At 38.9% G+C, this 19905-nt stretch overlaps 1 protein-coding gene across 5 annotated transcripts in view; it reads right to left on the bottom strand.

Annotated features, from left to right (window-relative positions):
* The window catches only part of PIK3CB (phosphatidylinositol-4,5-bisphosphate 3-kinase catalytic subunit beta), a 197043-nt gene that overhangs the window by 26593 nt on the left and 150545 nt on the right, over window positions 1-19905 (bottom strand). For all 5 annotated transcript variants that reach the window (XM_088026062.1, XM_028099135.2, XM_028099136.1 and 2 more), the window contains 2 exons: window positions 2063-2241; window positions 1125-1234 (listed from right to left, as the gene is read on the bottom strand). In XM_088026062.1, coding sequence (XP_087882188.1) covers window positions 1125-1234; window positions 2063-2241 — 289 coding nt within the window. The remainder of the gene's footprint in view (window positions 1-1124; window positions 1235-2062; window positions 2242-19905) is intronic.

The raw sequence follows: 19905 nt of genomic DNA, 5'->3' as shown, positions 1-19905 counted from the left end.
AACACTATTAACTAAATTAAGTTAAACAATATTTTTAATTGGGACACCTGGCTGGCTCTGTCGGTAGAACATGCAACTCTTAATCTCAGGGTCATGAGTTCAAGCCCCATGTTGGGTGTAGAGATTACTTAAGAAAAAAACCAGTATTTTTCATTGTTTACCACATGTATCTACTATACTAATTGTATGGATGTTGTAATACTATATAACACAGTAATGCTATACCCACACACACACACACACACACACACACACACACACTATGTAACACAAAATCCATACAATTCACTCTGCTAATTTTTTTCTTTCCTGGTTGTGTTTAACAATGCACAGGAAGTTCTTAAAAAAATAATTACTTAAAAATCATTTAAGTAATTATATGATGGGTTACAGAACTATAATAGTTGATTTTATTCATTATCATATTACTGAGTTCCACATAATGACATTCATATGGTCAAGTGTGGTTAGATGTCTAGCAAAACACAAGTTCAATTTAAAATAGATAAAAGCACATTTACTTATGTTCCTTTAATTCCTTTTAATAAACCCAACATACAAATACTATAATCCTTATGAACACAAAGAACCTGAAGCTCAGTGAATTTTACATGACTTGTCTTGGTGGTTGTCATAACTTGCCTTCTGGTTGGTGTAATCACCTCAGAGGCATTTCCTTTCGAAAATAGGAGTCAGTAAGATATTTTAATTAAAATACAAAACTATGGCAGCAATATCAAAGTTGTTATCCCTGAAACAGAATATATGAATATACTATTGAAAATATTCTCTTGTACTTCACAAGCTTTTTACCAAAGAATTAGACTTTGTATTTTGTAGGGAAAAAAAAGAAAGATTTATTAGAACAATGTATATAAGTAAGCTGCAAACATTATTTTCTAAAAGGAAAAATAAAGGGATTTAGGACATGCCAAATTCAATCTTATGACCATTGATAGCTACCTCTTGGCTAGGATCTGTTACACATTTACACATCACCTTTCAGATAAAGCAAACTGACAACAAATGAAAAATACTAAGGAATTTGGTACTGTGTAAGATGGCAACTGTATTAAAGAAAAAGCAGGAAGAACAACAACAACAAAAAAAACCTCAGTACATACCATCACCATTTTTAAAAATCACTCCAACTGAATCCTCACCAAACACTTTGTTGTTGTACACGAGCCACAAAGGCTTCATTTTGGAATCCATGTATTTACACTTTTCAACACTGAAATCAAACAAGGAGAAAATTAGCCCACTTCAACTTGAAGAAATGGCAAGACTATAGTTTTACCATGATATATTAGATCTGGGGAAAACCCTCACCTGTTTCATTCAGGTCTGCAGAAGTCAGAACCAGAACATAACCTCTTGGTAAAAAAGTAACTAGGGCGACAGCTTTGGCTGGCATGTAGTGATGCCAGATGGGCTAGATTGAAAACCCAGATTCATCCTTCTCATTACCTACATTTAAAATTCCTCCTTTTCTTTCTTTATTCTTCCTTATGTTATTATATGTAACCAGATCATATCATTGGATTAAAATCAGGAATATTATGGGTTCATTCTTGATTTCTTAAAGAGGGATCAATTTTGAATACTGACATATGGGAATATATATCATTACTTTTCCATTAGTACTTTTGAAGGGAATAAAAAAGTGAGAAATAATCTTCCAAATTAATTTAAAATTTCATTTTGAAATAGGAAAATAAATTAGTAAATAATCTATGATGGTTGCCAACATTTTGCACACATAGGATTTTTAACTCTTAGAACCCAGTAATAAAGAAAACAAATTTAGTCACATACAATTGAAAGGAAAATAACTTATAATGACTTTCATGAACCCCACAGGTAAATTTAGCTAATAGGCATACATCCTAATGCACACATTCACCTTTGAGAAATTTAAGATTTTCCTTCTGTAAATACATTGTACTTATGGGGGCTAACAGCTAGCCCTACTGCTCCTGCAAGGCAGTCACTCAGAAATCCTTTCTGCATTGCTATTTTCATGGAAAATTCACTGAGCACAGCAAAGATGGTCACTTACTAGAGTTCTGAGAGGATAACACATGGATTCAGAGGCGACTGCAGGTCAGAGAGGGCTTCCCGGTAAGCATTCTGTTTTAAACAAGTATGCATGGCCTCCTTCCCTTTGGCTCTGTTTAGCTTCATCGCATTCAGTTTGATTAAACTATTTAAAGTTTTTAACTTATTGAGTGCTTCAACCTGAAAAATAAGTTTCCCCACCAACAAAATTTATTTATGGTTAAAAATAATATAAAGTACTATAGTATCATGTGATCATTATTAATAACCACTCCCTTCCTCTCCCCAACACAAACACTTGACAACCAGCCAAAGTAAAATCAGTGCTTGATTTATGACAAGCATACTAGATACAACAGAGTAAAAAACTCATTTTTATCCCTTGTTACTTAAAGCACCGTTTTTCAAATGTTCTTTAATCCTTTTCTTAAATGAAATATTAAAAATCAGAGAAAATAAAGGGACACAGATTGTGGTTAAGAAGATAAGTATGACAAAGTACTCAGAACTCTGCAGCTCAATGAGTAGTAGAATTTGAAACACAATCTGAACCACTCCATTTGGCCAGCTTCATAGTGTAGGAGGAAAATCTGTGTACAAGTAATCCTGGGGCTCCTGCCATTCAACCTTAACATCTAGTTCTTGTCATCACTCTGGTGTGACATCTTCTCAATATATTCTTATATTCTCTTTCCATGAGTAGTATAGTTAAATGAATTATCGTGTAATAAAATAAATATGAATATAGAGAACAGTATTTGTTGTCCAAGTCTACATTACTTGTTTTTATGAAGTAATTCTGGCTATCAAAACTTATGCAAATTAAAAAAAAATAACTTATGCAGTTAGTACAAGGTCAATCAACAGTGGCCAACCGAATCAAAACCATTGTGTTTAAAAAAGCCAACTTCTAATAACTGAGGTCTTTCCATGTCATGTTACACAAAAATCCATTAGAAACAGCCTTGGCCAACCATAAGCTATAAAAAACAGTATTTTATTTTATTATGTTATTAAAGCTGAAACAGCTTGTTAAGATAAACCCATTTATATTAACATGTAAATCAACTATAACAAGCATATAAAACATGTACACAACAAATATTATCAACACCTTGGCTTGAATTTCCATTAACAGGAGACTTATTTTACACAACGTTTTCATTTTCGAACTTTGCTTCTATGAAAAGAAACCACTAAGACTCTGTAGGGAGATGAATTCAGTCATGCAGTTTTTATAGACAGGCTGAGGGCTTGCTCACAGGAAACTGGAAGGTTCTATGTAGCTTGATGAAAATCGAGATGGCTGAAGCTTGCCAAGTTAGCCACAGACACTCCATTTCTCAACAGTTTCAGGAGCTGTACAAACACTGGTGAAAAGGGAACCAGTTGAAAAACAGACTGTGCAAACAGGAACTTTTTGAAGTATTTCAAATTTGAATTTCTTCTATGTTTGTACAGTTGGGAATTTTCAGTCCCCATCACTAATCGTGTTGATATCCATTTCCTGGAAGAGTGTCCTAAATACCCACATGGCCGTAAGTCAAATACTTTAAGTGATTCAACACCCTGTCGTTCCATAGATTTACAGTGATAACAAGAACTGCCATGTAAAGCATAGAGTCTTCCCCTTGCTACTCATCAATTAAGAGTAAAAATAATGTGATCATACATATGTCATATGTTTGATGTTATAAAAGTCAAGCTGAGGTTCCCAGAGAACCAAGGAAATGTATGGTGTGATTTGATCATGAGTGAGGTCAATGAAGTAGGACCTCATGAAGTGGGGCCTTATAGGCTTTGGTAAAAAGTTTGAGGAAGATCCCCTTACATTCTAAGTGAGATACTGCTGTATTCATGATCAATTAATAAAGCCAACTAAAATTCACTCAGTTGAATTTTTTGTGGTAGCTTCAGGATCTGAAGCAAACTTCCCATGGAATTCAGGGATGAGAAACATAGGTGTGGTACCATGAACTGTTTTCAATTTATTATCTTTCTCGCCATTTTCCTCTCAGCTCTGAGCTCTGCTCTCTTTGTATCAAGCTCCCGATCTGACCTTCCTTTACAGGGCAGGTCAGATCGAGTTGGCAGATAGCTCTGCCCAGAGCTCAGCTTAGCTGGCAGTTCACCCTGAAGCCCAATTGAGCAGGCAGACGGGTCTGCCCAGAGCTAAAGCCCCTAGCCTATTTTGTAGGCTAATTTGTATTTCAGAATACAATTTCCCAGGTGGAAAACCCCAATCTTAGTTCTGTCCCTGGATTCCATATTGGAAACTGCTGACAGTTTAGTCTGCAATTCTCTATATTTGTTTGGAATCCTTCCCCAGATTCCATGTTGGGAACTGTTGGAGGCAGCTGTGGTTCTCCATTTTATTCGGAATTAGTCCATACTCCATATTGCTTGGGATTTGCTGGTTTATCCCTTCCCCAGTCCAAGGTTCCAAGGAAACTAGTGGTACATCCAGGGCTTTCTCTTGGCCAGGACACAGTAACATTTCTTGGTCACTGATGATCTAGTAAGGTACATATGTTTTTCTGTCTTGTTTTTTAAAGATAAAGGCTACTGCTAAGAGGGATCTCAGAGGTCAAAAAATGGGGCAAGCAGTCAAAGGCTCTTAGAGCATCTGCCACTTCAAGAAGACTCCTGTAATAGGGTAAGTTGGTCATGGAATGAGTTAGGCTGACACTAGGTTACCCGCCAACAGCAAGAAAATTTCTGTGCAACAAGGTACACTATAAAACACCCCACAATTCCAAACCTCACCACACGTCCCTCTTAGGTACTAGTCTGGCTCCAAGAAACCCAAAGGTCTAGCTAAAACAAATAGGATCCTTTAAATCTAAAGAGGTGAGCACACCAGCTTCCAGCACAACTGCTTATTATAATTATGTCTAAGAATTACATGTAGAGGCCACTTTTAGACAACAGGCTTGAGCAATCGAATGTAAAACAAAGCAAAAGGGCCCACAGTGGGCACCGGGCTGAATACAGACAGGCCCACCAGGTGACCCACTTCAAAATATCCATAAGCCCTAACTGACCAATGGACTATTTCAACCAGGCACAGTGACCAAAAAAGGGGTAATTCCATAGATCCCCATACCTCCTCACCTTCCCGCTTTAAAAACAGCCCCCACCCACTGCCTCATTGCAGACAGTCTCTCCTTTGCTGTCCTGTCCACCGCTCCCTTGCAGTGTATTCAATAAACTTCTATCTCCTTTGTTCTGCCTTGGGTGAATCCTTTCACTGCCAGTGCCACCAGCTTCTATGCTACCATAGCCCCACGTTTGGGGGCCCCCATTCAAATGAGAGAAACAACACACTACAGTCTTAGAAATTTCAGATAGCTAGTAAAATGGCAAAACCTTACTGAAGAAAACCTAGAAATGTAATGGCCACTATGTGGAAATTTCCAATTAAATAAAACATTTAAAAAATGCACTTGAGGGGCGCCTGGGTGGCTCAGTTGGTTGGGCGACTGCCTTTGGCTCAGGTCGTGATCTCAGGGTCCTGGGGTCGAGCCCCACACTGGGCTCCCTGCTCGGCGGGAGGCCTGCTTCTCCCTTTCCCACTCCCCCTGCTTGTGTGCCCTCTCTTGCTGTCTCTGTGTCAAGTAAATAAATAAAATCTTAAAAAAAAAAAAATGCACTTGAAAGCAAGTGTTCCCAAATTAAATAAACAGAATGGGATATGCACTTATTAGTATGAAGCAGCCTCTAAGTTTCAAAATTCCAAAATAGTTTCATTGAAGATTCACTGCAAAAGGCTAATGAAAAATTAAAGAGAGGGGCGCCTGGGTTGCTCAGTAGTTAGCTATCTGCCTTCAGCTCAGGTCATGATCCCAGGGTCCTGGGATCGAGCCCCGCATCAGGCTCCCTGCTCAGTGGGAAGCCTGATTCTCCCTCTCCCACTCCCCCTGCTTGTGTTCCCTCTCTTGCTCTCTGTCAAAATAAATAAATAAAATCTTTAAAAAAGAGAAAAGAAAAAAAATTAAAGAGAAAGGGTATTTAAAACGAAAGACTGTAACAGACTGAGGCATAAGACAAATAATTTCTACTGCTCCCCTCTCTCCTTTGAGTATCCATTCTAATAACCCTCTGTCTCAATTGCCTTTTTACTCTAAAGAAACTATTAAACAGTTAGCTTATAAAATAGGACCACCTGAGGCTATGGGCCATTCTCTTCTCCTAACTTTCACATCTTGCTCAAAGGCAAAACTAAGGGCCAGTCATGGAATTTCTTAAACCCAGGGAGAGGATTCTGAAAATGTCCATAAGCAGATTACCTCTGGAGCCCAGTCAAGAGAGGGAAATAAAATCTCACATTGTCCCTTTCTTTCCAGCTCCTGACCAATTGGTTACTGATCCTTTCTCTCCCAGAGAAAAGTCTTTCTTTCTTGCTGGTCTTGTTTTATATCCTAAGGCTTGGCTATCTGCTCACCTGAGATATTCAAGTTGTTCTTTCTTTTGGTTATATTTAGGAGTAACCCTAGATCTTGTAAGGATAACATCTTTTGCATATACTTTGAAGATGCCTTTTAGGTCCATGGGATTGTTTAATACTGCCAGAAACAGTTGACTTTGTCAAGGTTGAAATCTGACAAGATATTTGAAAGGACTTAATAACCTCATGATGAGAAATTTGGCCAAATTGGAAGCTATTATTCAGAGCCTGATAGGAACTTTTTTAGGCGTTCTCCCTTATGCTTACCCAGCGGGAAAGAAAAACACTCTAACATAGGTGCATAGGTGTTAGCCCTTTGATATCATTTAGGCAGCAACCCAAGTCTTTGAGAAATTGAAAAACAGTTGTCCTTGTTTTACAAATCTAGTCTTTACAGGACCAGAGATGTGGCTGAGAAACAACTCAAAATCCATCAATACTTTTTACCAAACCCAAAACCTCCCCTATTTATCTCAATAGGCTTATAAGTATTATAAATTCTGGCTTTAAGAGAACAAAAGTTATAGGAAGAGCTCGCATTTTTTTCCCTGTGCCTTTGAGATAATACATGTCATATCACAGTCCTCTCCATAATTCTTATCTAGACCATCTCTTTGACAAGTAAACTTCAGGGAGGTAATTCTTATCAAAAGAGTTTGAAAAAAGGTCATTTGGAACTTAAGAACAAATATAATTCTTAAGACTCTTCTCTACAAGTATTAGAAAAAGGTTTAGGCCCCTAAGCAGATAATCTGAACTTATTCCATCTATCAGAAAAACAATTTGGAGCCAATTATTTTTCATAAGCAGTGAGTTTTTTATATTATGCCTAATTCATGGTAGTAATTTATTTTTTTTAAGATATTTTTTATTTTTTTGACAGAGAGAGACACAGCGAGAGAGGGAACACAAGCAGGGGGAGTGGGAAAGGGAGAACAGGCTTCCCGTGGAGCAGAGAGCCCGATGCGGGGCTCGATCCCAAGACCCTGGAATCATGTCCTGAGCCAAATGCAGACACTTAACAAATGAGCCAGTCAGGCTCCCCCACGGTAGTAATTTAAAGCTCTAAGATATAAGGTCTCTGTTTGCTTCCATCTGTGTTGGTATGTGTGTTCATTTATTTGTTTTAAATGTGTAGTATTTTCTATCTCCAGATGGGACTGTCAAAATTAATTTGTAGAAGAGCTCTGTTTATTTATTAAACAAACAAACAAAAAAAACAGAAGCACTAATATAAATTTAGACTTCACAAAATTCTCAGAGATGTAACAGAAACTATCCCAAAAGTTTTTTCAAGTTCATATGCTCTGGAATAATTTTTGGTAAATTAAAGCAAGTTTAAGTTCATTGATTGAGTGGAAACAGGCATGTCTTTAGAGTTATCAACATTGAGTATATGGTAAACAACTTTTATTCTACCTGAATTTACTAGCTAAATTCATGTATTTCTGTTCTAATTTGTCAGCAGAAAAATAACTTACAATGATGGCTGATTTTGTCTAATGTCTCATGAAGCTTTCATGGGTAAAATAAATAACTGTTGAGAACAAATGATTTAAACAGATTAAGTGGAATAAGAGTTAATAAAATTTTTAGCAACAATTATATTTTATTGTGTATGCACTTACAAATAGCTTCCCAAATCTCTGGTAACTTGAAACTTTACAGTTTTGCTAAGTTAAAATAAGTAATAGAGATCTGCTGAGTATTTACATCATTTCCAAATAAGAAAATACTGAAATATTAATTACTGAGCATGGGTTTATCTACTTTTGGCTTATTACAGAGAAACTAAAAGATATTTGGATGTGTTAGTGCACTGGAAAATTGAAAAAAGGCATATGCTTCTAGAAATTATGAAATGTATTCATAAACTTGCAAATCTAAAGAATGCTGGTGTTAACAGTTCATAATTCCCTCTAGGTTTTTACCAGGAACTAAGGTTTCTAACGATTAAGAATTCTAACTAATGTATGCAATTAAAGCCAGCAGAAATAAGGGAAACATCTCCATATGCAAAGAAAGCAAATGTGTGTTTTTGGTAAAAGAAGGTATGATAAACAAAGATATATTTTTGAGGGGAAAAAAGCTGTAGAAAGTTTGTGAAAAATTTTTGGAAAGGAATTCTGTATGTGGTCAGGACTAAGACTGGAATGTAAGTTTTAATATCAAAAGTAAGCTGGTATAAAATTAGAATTTCAGTTTTTTTTTTTAACTTTCAGTCTACTTTTGATAACAGACTAGCAGTTTCTTTAAGTGATCTGCCTACAAAACAAAGATACTGTGTTTTATCAAAATAATTTCCTGTGGTTGCTGTCTTTATCAGGTCATTGATTACTTAAGAAAACTGAGTCTTCTCAATATTAAAAAAGCTAAGTTTTACTAGTTTTGCTAATAGATAATTAAGTATTAAGTTTCATAATGATCTGTGATCCTATTTATTCAAGGGCTTTAAAACTTCTCCCCTCCCCGCAAACTTCTCAAAATCAAATTATAAATGTTCTTTTTGACCTGGAAGAAACTTTGGGATCTTTCCAAAGGACCTCCTGGAACATTTCAAGGGATCTGTTAAACTAATTAGGTTTATTTGATATGTTAAATTATGTAGAAAATATTGTCAAACAAGAAGTAATAGTAAGCCTTCTTCACAAAGTGTGTTCTAAAAATTTTATGAAATTCCTAGAAATCTGGTAAGTCCTCATGTAGTATTTATTAATCACTTGTAATTCTGATTATCTTAAAAGGTTTAGGACATCCTCCGACACCCCAATCAAAACTGGCAGAAGTAAATCATCTTCTTACTGTTACTGCCTTCCCTTCAGAAATTGCTGTCATTAAAACTGAGGCTCACACTTAAAAGGATTAAACCTGAGTATCTGGGGACCTGGGTGGCTCAGTCGTTAAGCTCTGCCTTCGGCTCAGGTCATGATCCCAGGGTCCTGGGCTCGAGTCCCACATCGGGCTCCCTGCTCAGCGGGAAGCCTATTTCTCCCTCTCCCACTCCCCCGGCTTATGTTCCTGCTCTCACTGTCTCTGTCAAATAAATAAATAAAATCTTTAAAAAACAAAACAAAACAAAACCTGAGTATCAGAAAAATGCCCCAGCTGACTTTCAAGCTAAGGCAACAGTAACACGATCTATAAAGACTGTGGCACATGTGGAAGAAATCCATTCTGCTTCTGCAAAACCTGCCCCTCACTGCCAGACTTTTGCCATCCCGATGGACTTGCTCCTGAAGTAGAGAAATGAACATGGGTAAGCAATAGCTCTAAGTTAAACAAACAGTTTGAGGCTATGAGAAACCCAAGATGGCCGCTTGGTTCTTGCTGACTCCCTGGCAAACTCCAGTTTTTTAGTTTTTGCATTCCTTTACCCACCAAAATGCAGTTAAGATGACATAAATTTTGAATAGAGATTGGTAAAAAGACTTTTATTAAATTGCAAACACAGTCTACCAGCAATGTCTGACCTGTCAGGTCCATAATCTGAGAATAACTGTTTTTGTCCCAAGAGATCTCAGACCTCCTTCCTCCTTCTGGACCTTTGGAATATCTGCAGATGACTTCATTCAATTGCCACTTAGTATGGATTACCAATATGTTGTTATTTTAAGTGTGTTTTCCAGATGGGTTGAAGCATTCCCAAGCTCCAAGGCTGATGCCCTCACAGTGGCAAAGAAACTGTTGGAAAATATATTTCCCACTTGTGGTAAACCTTCCACAATCTCCAGTGATGGAGGCCCCCACTTCACTGGACAAATCACATGAGGCTTAATGAAAACCTAGTAAACTTCTTAGCATTAACACTGTCCCTATCACCTTCAAATCATCAGGCAAGGCTGAGAGAACTAATGGGATTCTCAAACTTAAAATTTCTAAACTTGCCTAAACTACTGGACTTTGCTGGCCTAAGGTATTACCTTTGGTCTTGCTATTAGTAGTTACCCCTTTAGGAAACAAAGTTACTCCACATGTGACAGTCACCAGAAGACCAATGTCTATTAGTATACAGCCTTATGCTGGTCCCTTGTTGTCTCATGCTTTTCAAGACTAGCTACTGTAAATCTCTAATATCTTATTCTCAAGCTTATCATCAACAGGTTAAAAAAGACTTCTTGGATCCCAATTCAAAGGTTCCTTTTGGTCACAGTCTAGAGCTTGGTGACTGGTTGTTCTGGAAATGTCATCAGAGGAAAACAGCTGTCAAGCCCCATTGGAAGGGACCTTAGAAGTGCTCTTGACCACTACACTGCAGAAAAACTAAAAGGTATTAAGCCTTGGGTATACATCTCACAGCTAATGAAGGTTCCACCTCCAACCTGGTCCTGTACAGATGCTTGGTGACCTTTAACTCAAACTGATGAGGAAGAGATACAGCTGACCTCAAGGCAGACTGCTTCTGCCCAAGGCAATGGATCAAGACTTTATATTTTTTTTAAAGATTTATTTATTTGAGAGACACAGCAAGAGAGGGAACACAAGCAGGGAAAGTGGGAGAGGGAGAAGCAGGCTTCCTACTGAGCAGGGAGCTCGATGTGGGGCTCGATCCCAGGACCCTGGGATCATGACCTGAGCCAAAGGCAGACACTTAATGACTGAGCCACCCAGGCGCCCCTGGATCAAGATTTTAAACCTTAACTAAACATGAAACCCTTTCTCCTTCTCTTTTCTTTTACTCTGGCATTAACCTGGAAAGATAAGGCCCTCATCTCTTTCTCCCCAGGCCATTGCTTAAGGGAGGTAACCTCTGGATTTTAAAACAAACTTTTAATTCAGGGTGGGAGAAAAATCTAACTGAGCCCCTAACTTTTCACAAGCAAAATAAGATATCTTATTGGGATAAGATAAGATATCTCCTGAAGTTACCTTGTTGAGTTAGAAAGGACCTGCCAGGAGGCTTTCATGATTCAGGAATTCACTACCCTTGGCAGGTCCCTACTTCCCTGGTTAGGGATAAATGTAAATAAGCCTATGATCAGGAAATTCTCCTCAATTATTAAAATTACTGCAGAATCTGCTGCTAAAGCAACAGAAGCCCAACAACCATCCTTAGACTCTTTAGCCAAAGCTGTTCTTGATAGTAGGACAACTCTTGATTATCTTTTAGCTGAACAAGGAGGATCTCTGCTGTGGCCAACACCAACTGCTGTATCTGGATCAACATTTCTCAGGAAGCTGAAACTCAGTTACAAAAGATCACTGAGCAAGCTACTTGGCTTAAAAGGTGACTCCTTCAACAGGGCCTTTCTTTGACTGGTTTGGGTCTTGGGGACCACGGCTCCAAAATGTACTCCGAACAATGGGAATTATCCTGCTTATAGTTATCATAATAATTTCTCTGGGGTACATTGTATTCTCTCACAAATTTTAAATGTTAAGCCACTAACCATCAAGTAAATGAACTCCTTAGGACTGGAATGTCAAAAAAAGAACAAAGAGAATGACTGACTTCCATAACCTATGAATACCACAGGGATTAAGCAAAAACATCCTAACCTATGGATAATGGGTATGACACAAAAGGAAAAAAAAAACTTTGAGAACTTCAAAACAGTATCTGATAGTGACACAAATGCCTTAAATTTTGATCACATCTCTCCATTAAGCTAAGAGCCTGATCAAAAGGGAAATGTTAAAAGAAAATGACAGGCCCCAAACGCTAGGTCAAGTCACCAAAGTGAGGCTTAATACCTAACCTAACTGCAACTTCAACCCTCCCCTCCCCCGCTTTTAGATTTATTTATTTATTTGAGAGAGAGCAAGTGGGTGGAGGGGAGAGGGAGAGAGAAACTCAGGCAGACTTTATGCTAAGGGCAGAGCCCTAATCAGGGCTCAATCTCACAACCCTGAGACCACAACCTGAGCCAAAACCAAGAGTCAGATGGTTAACTGACTGTGCCATCCAGGCACCCCCTTTTCTTTTTTTTTTTTAAGATTTTATTTATTTGTTTATTTTGAGAGAGAAAGTGAGCACGAGTGGGAAGAGGGGCAGAGGCAGAAGGAGAAAGAGAATCCCAAGCAGCCTCTACGCTGAGCTCAGAGCCCAACGCAGGGCTTGACCTCATGACCCTGAGATCATGAGTCAGATGTTTAAGTGGCTGAGCCATCCAGGTGCCACGCCCCCCCACAGAAGTGTAGTCTTTTTTTTTTTAAGATTTTATTTATTTGAGAGAGAGAGAATGAGAGATAGAGAGCACGAGAGGGGGTAGGGTCAGAGGGAGAAGCAGACTCCCTGCTCAGCAGGGAGCCCGATGTGGGACTCGATCCCGGAACTCCAGGATCATGACCTGAGCCGAAGGCAGACGCTTAACCAACTGAGCCACCCAGGCGTCCCCAGAAGTGTAGTCTTAACAGTCAGTCAGGAATTTTCTGGTCAGTACTAATAAGGTAATCTGTCACAGGGGCCCTCTCAACCCCCAAAGGAAAATGAGGAAATCCACTTAATAAGACCCTCTGTCCCTCCCCCTAAGGGAAGGTAACTGTTCTAAAACAATCATTTTTCTTTTGCTAATTGCCCCACCCCATTTCTGCCTATAAAATCCTTCTATCTTACAACTCAAAGTCCCCACTACTAGATTAGCTAGACAGGACACTGCCCAATTCATGAATCAATTAATAAAGCCAATTAGACGGTTTTAAAAAATTGGATTTTATTCTCCATGCAATGAATATTACTTCAGGGATTTTAAAAATGGCAAAGACATAATACATCTACATTTTAAAAAGGTCACTTTATCTGCTGTGCAGAACAGGGGATGTGTATGCAACAATGGAAACAAAAGGCACAATTTAAGAAGTTAATGAAGACATCCAGGTGAGAGAAGATAATGGACTGGACGGGGACAGTAGCCATGAATATAAGAGACATCGATAGGTATGAGATATATTTAAGAGGACTATAAAATTAAGGGGACTAATAGTATCATATAGTTGTGAAGAATAAATGGTGAGTAAATGTTAGCTATTATTACTACCATTAACAGGCTTTCCAAAAGGAACAGATAATAGCTGTTTTAACATGAATGAAAAATCATAATATAACCATAACATAATAATATATTACACATAAATAATGTAAATCATCTATGAAAAGCTATGGGAGTTTCTTTGGCAATGCAAATGAGTTATAAAAGTATAATGAAACTGGGAATTACTACAAGGATCTGATATAAAATATGGTGGGCACCAGAGAGGTATAGGAATGAGTAGGTTAAGAGTGAGGAAACAAATGGCCTTCAAATGAGATAAAGAGGTTGGAAAATATAGCAAGGTAGGGAGTCTCTGCCATGAGGAAAAAACAATGTACCAAGAAGCAAGTTTGGGAGAGGTTTTTTAATTCTACAAAATATTCTGTCTAAGTGGATTGAATACACGAATTCAGATTATATCAGCTAGATGTAACTACCTTGCTAATAACTTCCTAGTCACATACAGCTTATAGTCTGATGTTTATACCCAGACAATAATCAACACCTATAGTAAAACCCTCAGAACTCATTTCTCTAACATGCACCCACAAACCTAGACACAGTAAAGTTGATAATTTCCCCCAATGTTTTCATCTGTGCCGAGACTGAAACTTACTTTCCCTGGCTTCTCCAAAGGAACCTATGGTCTTTTACCACGGTAACTGCATACTGGGGAAAAGGAAATAACCAGACCTTTACAAACTTCTAGACAATGGCTTTGAAATGACACTAATTCTAGGAGACCCAAACTATCACTGAGGTCCACCAGAGTAGGTGCTTATGGAAGTCAAGTTAACAATAGAGTTTTAGCACAGATATGTTTCACAGTGGGCCCAATGGGTCCCAAACCCCAAACCCATCCTCTGGTTATTTCTCCAATTCTTTAATGCATAATTGGAATGGATATACTTGGCAGTTGGCAGAATTCCTATATCGGTTCCCTGACCTATGGAGGGAGGGATACCTGTCAATAAGGTATCTCCTCCTCCATACCTGTCAATAAAGTATCTCCTCCTCCATACCTGTCAATAAACTATCACAAGAAGTTTGCTTAAGCTGGCAAGGCCAACAATTTTGGGTCTCCTAGAATTAGTGTCATTTCAAAGCCATTGTCTAGAAGTTTGAAAAGGTCTGGTTATGTCCTTTCTCAGGGGTATATCAATTCTCCAGCTCTATGTCATAATTTAATTTACAGAGATCTTGACTGCCTCTACCCTCAACAAGATACCACTCTGACACCTTTATAATATTAGACTGATCCAACCTGGTGAGTAAGAAACAGCAACTCAGAAGTTAGTAAATATTCCAACAAAAATTTGGAGCCTTTTATCTCAATGAAACTTGTAGGGCTCAATTTGTATGGGGCATATCAAGATATCCCTTCTAAGGTAAAGAAAAATTTGTTGCTGTGGCCCCTCCTACAACCAAAAATGAGGCACAATAGCTAGTGGGCCTCTTTGCATTGTAAAGGCAACAACATACTCCTCATGTGGGTAATATACTGCAATCTATTTACTAAGTGACCTAAAAGGGTGCTAGTTTTGAATGAGACCCCAAACAAGAGAAGGTTCTGCAATAAGTTCAGACTGCTGTGCTACTTGGGCCTATGATCCAACAGATCTAATGGTGCTTGAACTGTCAGTAGCAGATAGAGATGCGTTTGGAGCCTTTGGCTGGCCCCTATAGGTAAACCATAGCACAAGTCCTCAGGATTTTGGAAAAAACACCTGCCATTTCCTACAGATAAATACTCGCCTTGAGAGAAATAGCTCTTAGCTTGTTACTAGGATTTCGTACTGAATGCTTAACCACTGGCCACCAAGCAAGCATGTGACCTGAGCTGCCCATTACGAACTGGGTGTTATCTGACCCACCAAGCCATAAAGATGGGTGAGCAAAATAGTACTCCAACATCAAATGAAAGTGGTATGTGTGAGACTAGGCCAGAGTAGGTCCTGAAGGCACAATAAGTTACATGAAGAAGTGATTCAAATGTCCATGGTTTCCCCCTCTTGCTACACTACCTTCTCTTTCCCAGCCTGCACCCATGGCCTCATAGGGAGTTCCCTTCAATCAGTTAACAAAGGAAGAGAAGACTCAAGCATGCTTTACAGATGATTCTACACAGTATGTAGGCACCATATGAAAGTTGACAACTGTGGTACTACAGCTGCTTTCTGAAACATTTCTGAAGAACTGTGCTGAAGTGAAATTCTCCCATCGGGCAGAACTTTGGAAAGTGCAATTCACTGTTCACTTTGCTTGGAAGGAGAAATGGCCATACGTGCAATTATATACCAATTCATGAGCTGTGACCAAAGCTTGGCTGATGGCCAGGGACTTAGAAGGAACATGACTAGAAAATTAGTGACAAGGAAATTTGAGGAAGAGATAAGTAATAACCTCTGTGAATAGGCAAAAAAAAAGATATATGTCTCCTTGGATGTTCACCAAAGGGTATCTTTGGAAGAGCATTTTTATAATCAAGTGGATAGGACGACCCATTTTGTGGATACTAATCAGCCTCTTTTCCCAATCACCCGTCATCACCCAATGGGTTCATGAACAAAGTGGCCAAGGTGGCAGGGATGGGGGTTATACACGTGCTCAGCAATCTGGACTTCCACTCACTAAAGCCTACCTGGCTATGACTACCACTGAGTGACTGCTGTGTCAGCCGCAGAGACCAACACCAAGACCCTGATATAGCCCCATTTACCCAGGATAGTCAGCCAGCTCTCTGGTGACAGGTTGATTGCACTAGACTGCTTCTACTATGGAAGGGGCAATATTTTGTTCTTACTGGAATAGACACTTAACTCTCGATACAGATTTACCTTCCCTGCATGCGATGTTTCTGCCAAACTACCATCTATGGAGTCAAAGGACACCTTATCCACCACTGTGGTATTCCATACAGCATTGCTTCTGATTAAGAAACTCATTTCACAGCAAATGAAGCATAACAATGGGTTCATGCTCATGGTATACCCTCGTCTTACTATGTTCCCCACTAACCTGAAGTAGCTGGCTTTAACAGGAGAGTGGAATGGCTTTTTAAAGACTAAGTTACAGTACCAGCTAGGTGGCAATACCTTGCAGGACTTGGGCAAAGTTCTCCAGAAAGCTGTATATGCTCTGAGTCAGCATCCGTGACACTGTTTCTCCCACAGCCAGGACTCAAGGGTCCAGAAATCAAGGTTTAAAAATGGAAGTGGTACCACTCACTATTACCCCTAGTTACCCACTAGCAAAATTTTTGCTTCCTTTTCCTGCACCCTTATGCTTTATGGGCACAAAGGTCTTAGTTACAGAGGGAAGAATGATTCCAGTGGGAGACATGGTAATGATTCCACTGGACTGGAAGTTAAGATTCTAGCCCAGCCACTTTGTGCTCCTTATGTCTTTGGATCAACAGGCAAAGAAGGCATTATGATGCTGGCTGGAGTAACTGATCCTGACTACCATGGGGAAACTGGCCTACTACTCCACAGATGTAAGGAAAAGTATGTCTAGAATACAGGAGATCTCTTCTTAGCATGACCATGTCCTGTGATTAAGACCAATGGACAATTACAAGCTAACTTCGGTAGGACTACTAATGACCTGAACTCTTCAAGAATGAAGATTTGGGGGAAACCTGGGCTCACTGCTGACTCCTGTGTGCTCTCTCTCAAATAAATAAAATCTTAAAATAAAAGGGGGGGGGCACCTGGGTGGCTCAGTGGTTAAGCGTCTGCCTTGGGCTCAGGTCATGATCCCAGGGTCCTGGGATCAAGTCCCGCATTGGGCTCCCTGCTCGGCGGGAAGCCTGCTTCTCCCTCTCCCACTCCCCCTGCTTGTGTTCCCTCTCTCGCTGTGTCTCTGTCAAATAAATAAATAAAATCTTAAAAAAAAAAAAGAATGAAGGTTTGGGTCAACCCTGCAGGTCAAGAACCACAAGTGAAATGCTTACTAAAGGCAAAGGGACTACAGAATGGGTTGGAAGAAGGTAGTTAACAAATACCAGCTATGACCACATGACCGTTTACAGAAATGAGGATTAACTGTCATGAGTATCTCCTACTTACTTTGGTATGCATATGTTTTTGTGTGTATCTGTGTATATGTTATATGTACACAGACACAGTCTTTGTTTCCTTCCCACTCTTTTCCTTTATAAGATTTTATTTGAGTGAGAGCAAGAGAGAGAGAGAGAGAGACTGCGCACGTGTGCACACACACACGCATGTCCATGAGCAGAGCGGAGGGGCAGAAGGAAAGGGAGAAGCAGACTCCCTGCTGAGCAGAGAGCCCTGTGCAGGGCTCCATGGGCAGGGCTCAACACAAGGCTTGATCCCCAGGACCCTGGGATCATGACCTGAGCCAAAGGCAGCCGTTTAACCAACTGAGCCACCCAGGCACCCCTTCCTTTATCATGTAACATAAGATGTACTGACTTTATACCACAGTATTTAAGTATTAATTTACATCGTATTTAATTTTCAGAGAAACAAGAAGAGGAGACAACACTCAAGGGTATTACTTCTTGTGCTGGGAAAGAGGTTAGTGTATTTTTGGTTGTACTCAGGGTAATTTTATGTTAGGGGGAATTCTGAACTTGCAACAGTATTTGGAGATTAAATATGGTTTTCAGAGCTGTGTATACATGCCAAGTTGATCTGTGATGGTTAATTTTAGGTATTAACTTGACTGGGCCATAGGGTACCCAGATATTTGGTCCAGCATCATTCTAGGTGTGTCTGTGAGGGTGTTTTTGGATGAAATTAACATTTGAATGGGTAGACTGAGTAAATCAGGCTGCCCTTCCTAATATGGATGGATCTTATGAGAACCTGTGAAGTTCTGAATAGTATTCTATTTTAGTTTTATTAAAAGGCATACTTTTCAGCAAGTAAGAAGGAACTCTGCCTATCTGACCGCCTTGAGTTGGGACACAGGTCTTTTCCTGCCTGGAACTAAAACACCTTGGGTGTTAAGCTTGTCTGCTTTCAGACTAGTACTTCACTGTCAGCTCTCCTGGGTTTCCAGCTTCCTTAACTGAAAATCTCAGGACTTCTCGGTCTCCATAATCACATGAGCCAATTCTTCTGTACCATCCTCCTCTGCTTCACTCTCTCTATAAAGCTAACACTTAAATAAAGGGTTAGAGGTACCAACTCCCACCTCCAGCCCCATGCAGTTGAAAATCTATGTCTAACTTTTGAGTCCCCAAAAACTCAACTACTGATAGCCTGTTGTTGACAGGAAGCCTTACCAATAACAAACTGTCAACGTATTTTGTCCATTATGTGTATTACATACTATATTCTTACAATAAAGTAAGCTAGAGGAAAGGAAATCATAGGAAGAGAAAATACATTTACAGTACTCTACTATACCAAAAAAAAATCAGTGTATAAGTGGACTCGTGTTATTCAAATTTATGTTGTTCAAGGATCAACCATATACATACACAAACACATACACCCCTTATTGGTTGTTTCTCTGTAAAACACTAACACACTCTTCATTGAACTAACACCAACTACACCATCAAAACCTCCAAGTGTCTCCTCCACTGTGAACTCCTCCCTAATGTCTTAAGTTTGGTTACATATCTCTGTTTTGTGCTTCCATAATATTCCCATAACAACACTTCTATCATAACAATCACTGATTTGTACACTTTCTCTATGGAATATAAACTCCTTGATAACAATAACATAACTATATTCACTTCATATTACTAGTACCTAATACAAACCCTGGCATATAGTAAGTTCTAAGTAAATGTATATTAAACCATTAAGAAAACCTTCTTTTGTTTATTTAGAGGATACTCAATTCAAGAAAAATTACTGTTAAAGAACAAGAGCATATTGTTGCTATCTGTCAGTGAAGGTTCTGGCATGAAGAAGCTAGAATAAAGGGTTGTTTTATTTTGATGGCAGACATGTTCTCATCACAACCTTCAGGGGACCAACGACATACCAGCAAATCAAGCCTGGACATGGTTATGCTTCTCATCTGCAAGCAAGCTATTAAAAAACCATTACTATTTGCAATTACTTAGCTGTATAAACCAGGATTATCTCCAAAACAAGAGAAATAAATGGATACTGAGACTACAACTGACAATAATCATCCTGGATTTTGGAATTCTGTATTCAGTAAAACAGTTACATGCTTCTGTTTAATGGCTTTTATTTTATTTTAGCTTCAAAACACATTTATACTGATAAAATGACATTGTTGTCTATTTTATATATTGGATCTGTGTTTAAGTTTTGATTTATAAAAGAGAGTTGTGATGCTAAAAGTGTGAAAACTCCCAGTATGCTGAGTGAAATAAGTCAATCAGAGAAAGACATGTATCATATGACCTCACTGATATGAGGAATTCTTAATCTCAGGAAACAAACTGAGGGTTGCTGGAGTGGTGGGAGG

This window comes from Eumetopias jubatus, unplaced genomic scaffold, assembly GCF_037043125.1.
Source record: "Eumetopias jubatus isolate StellerSeaLion01/CBP00866 unplaced genomic scaffold, mEumJub1_p1.0 scaffold_1, whole genome shotgun sequence".
Taxonomy (NCBI): domain Eukaryota; kingdom Metazoa; phylum Chordata; class Mammalia; order Carnivora; family Otariidae; genus Eumetopias; species Eumetopias jubatus.
Note: the sequence above shows the minus strand (reverse complement) of the source record. Positions and strands in the feature narration are given on the sequence as shown.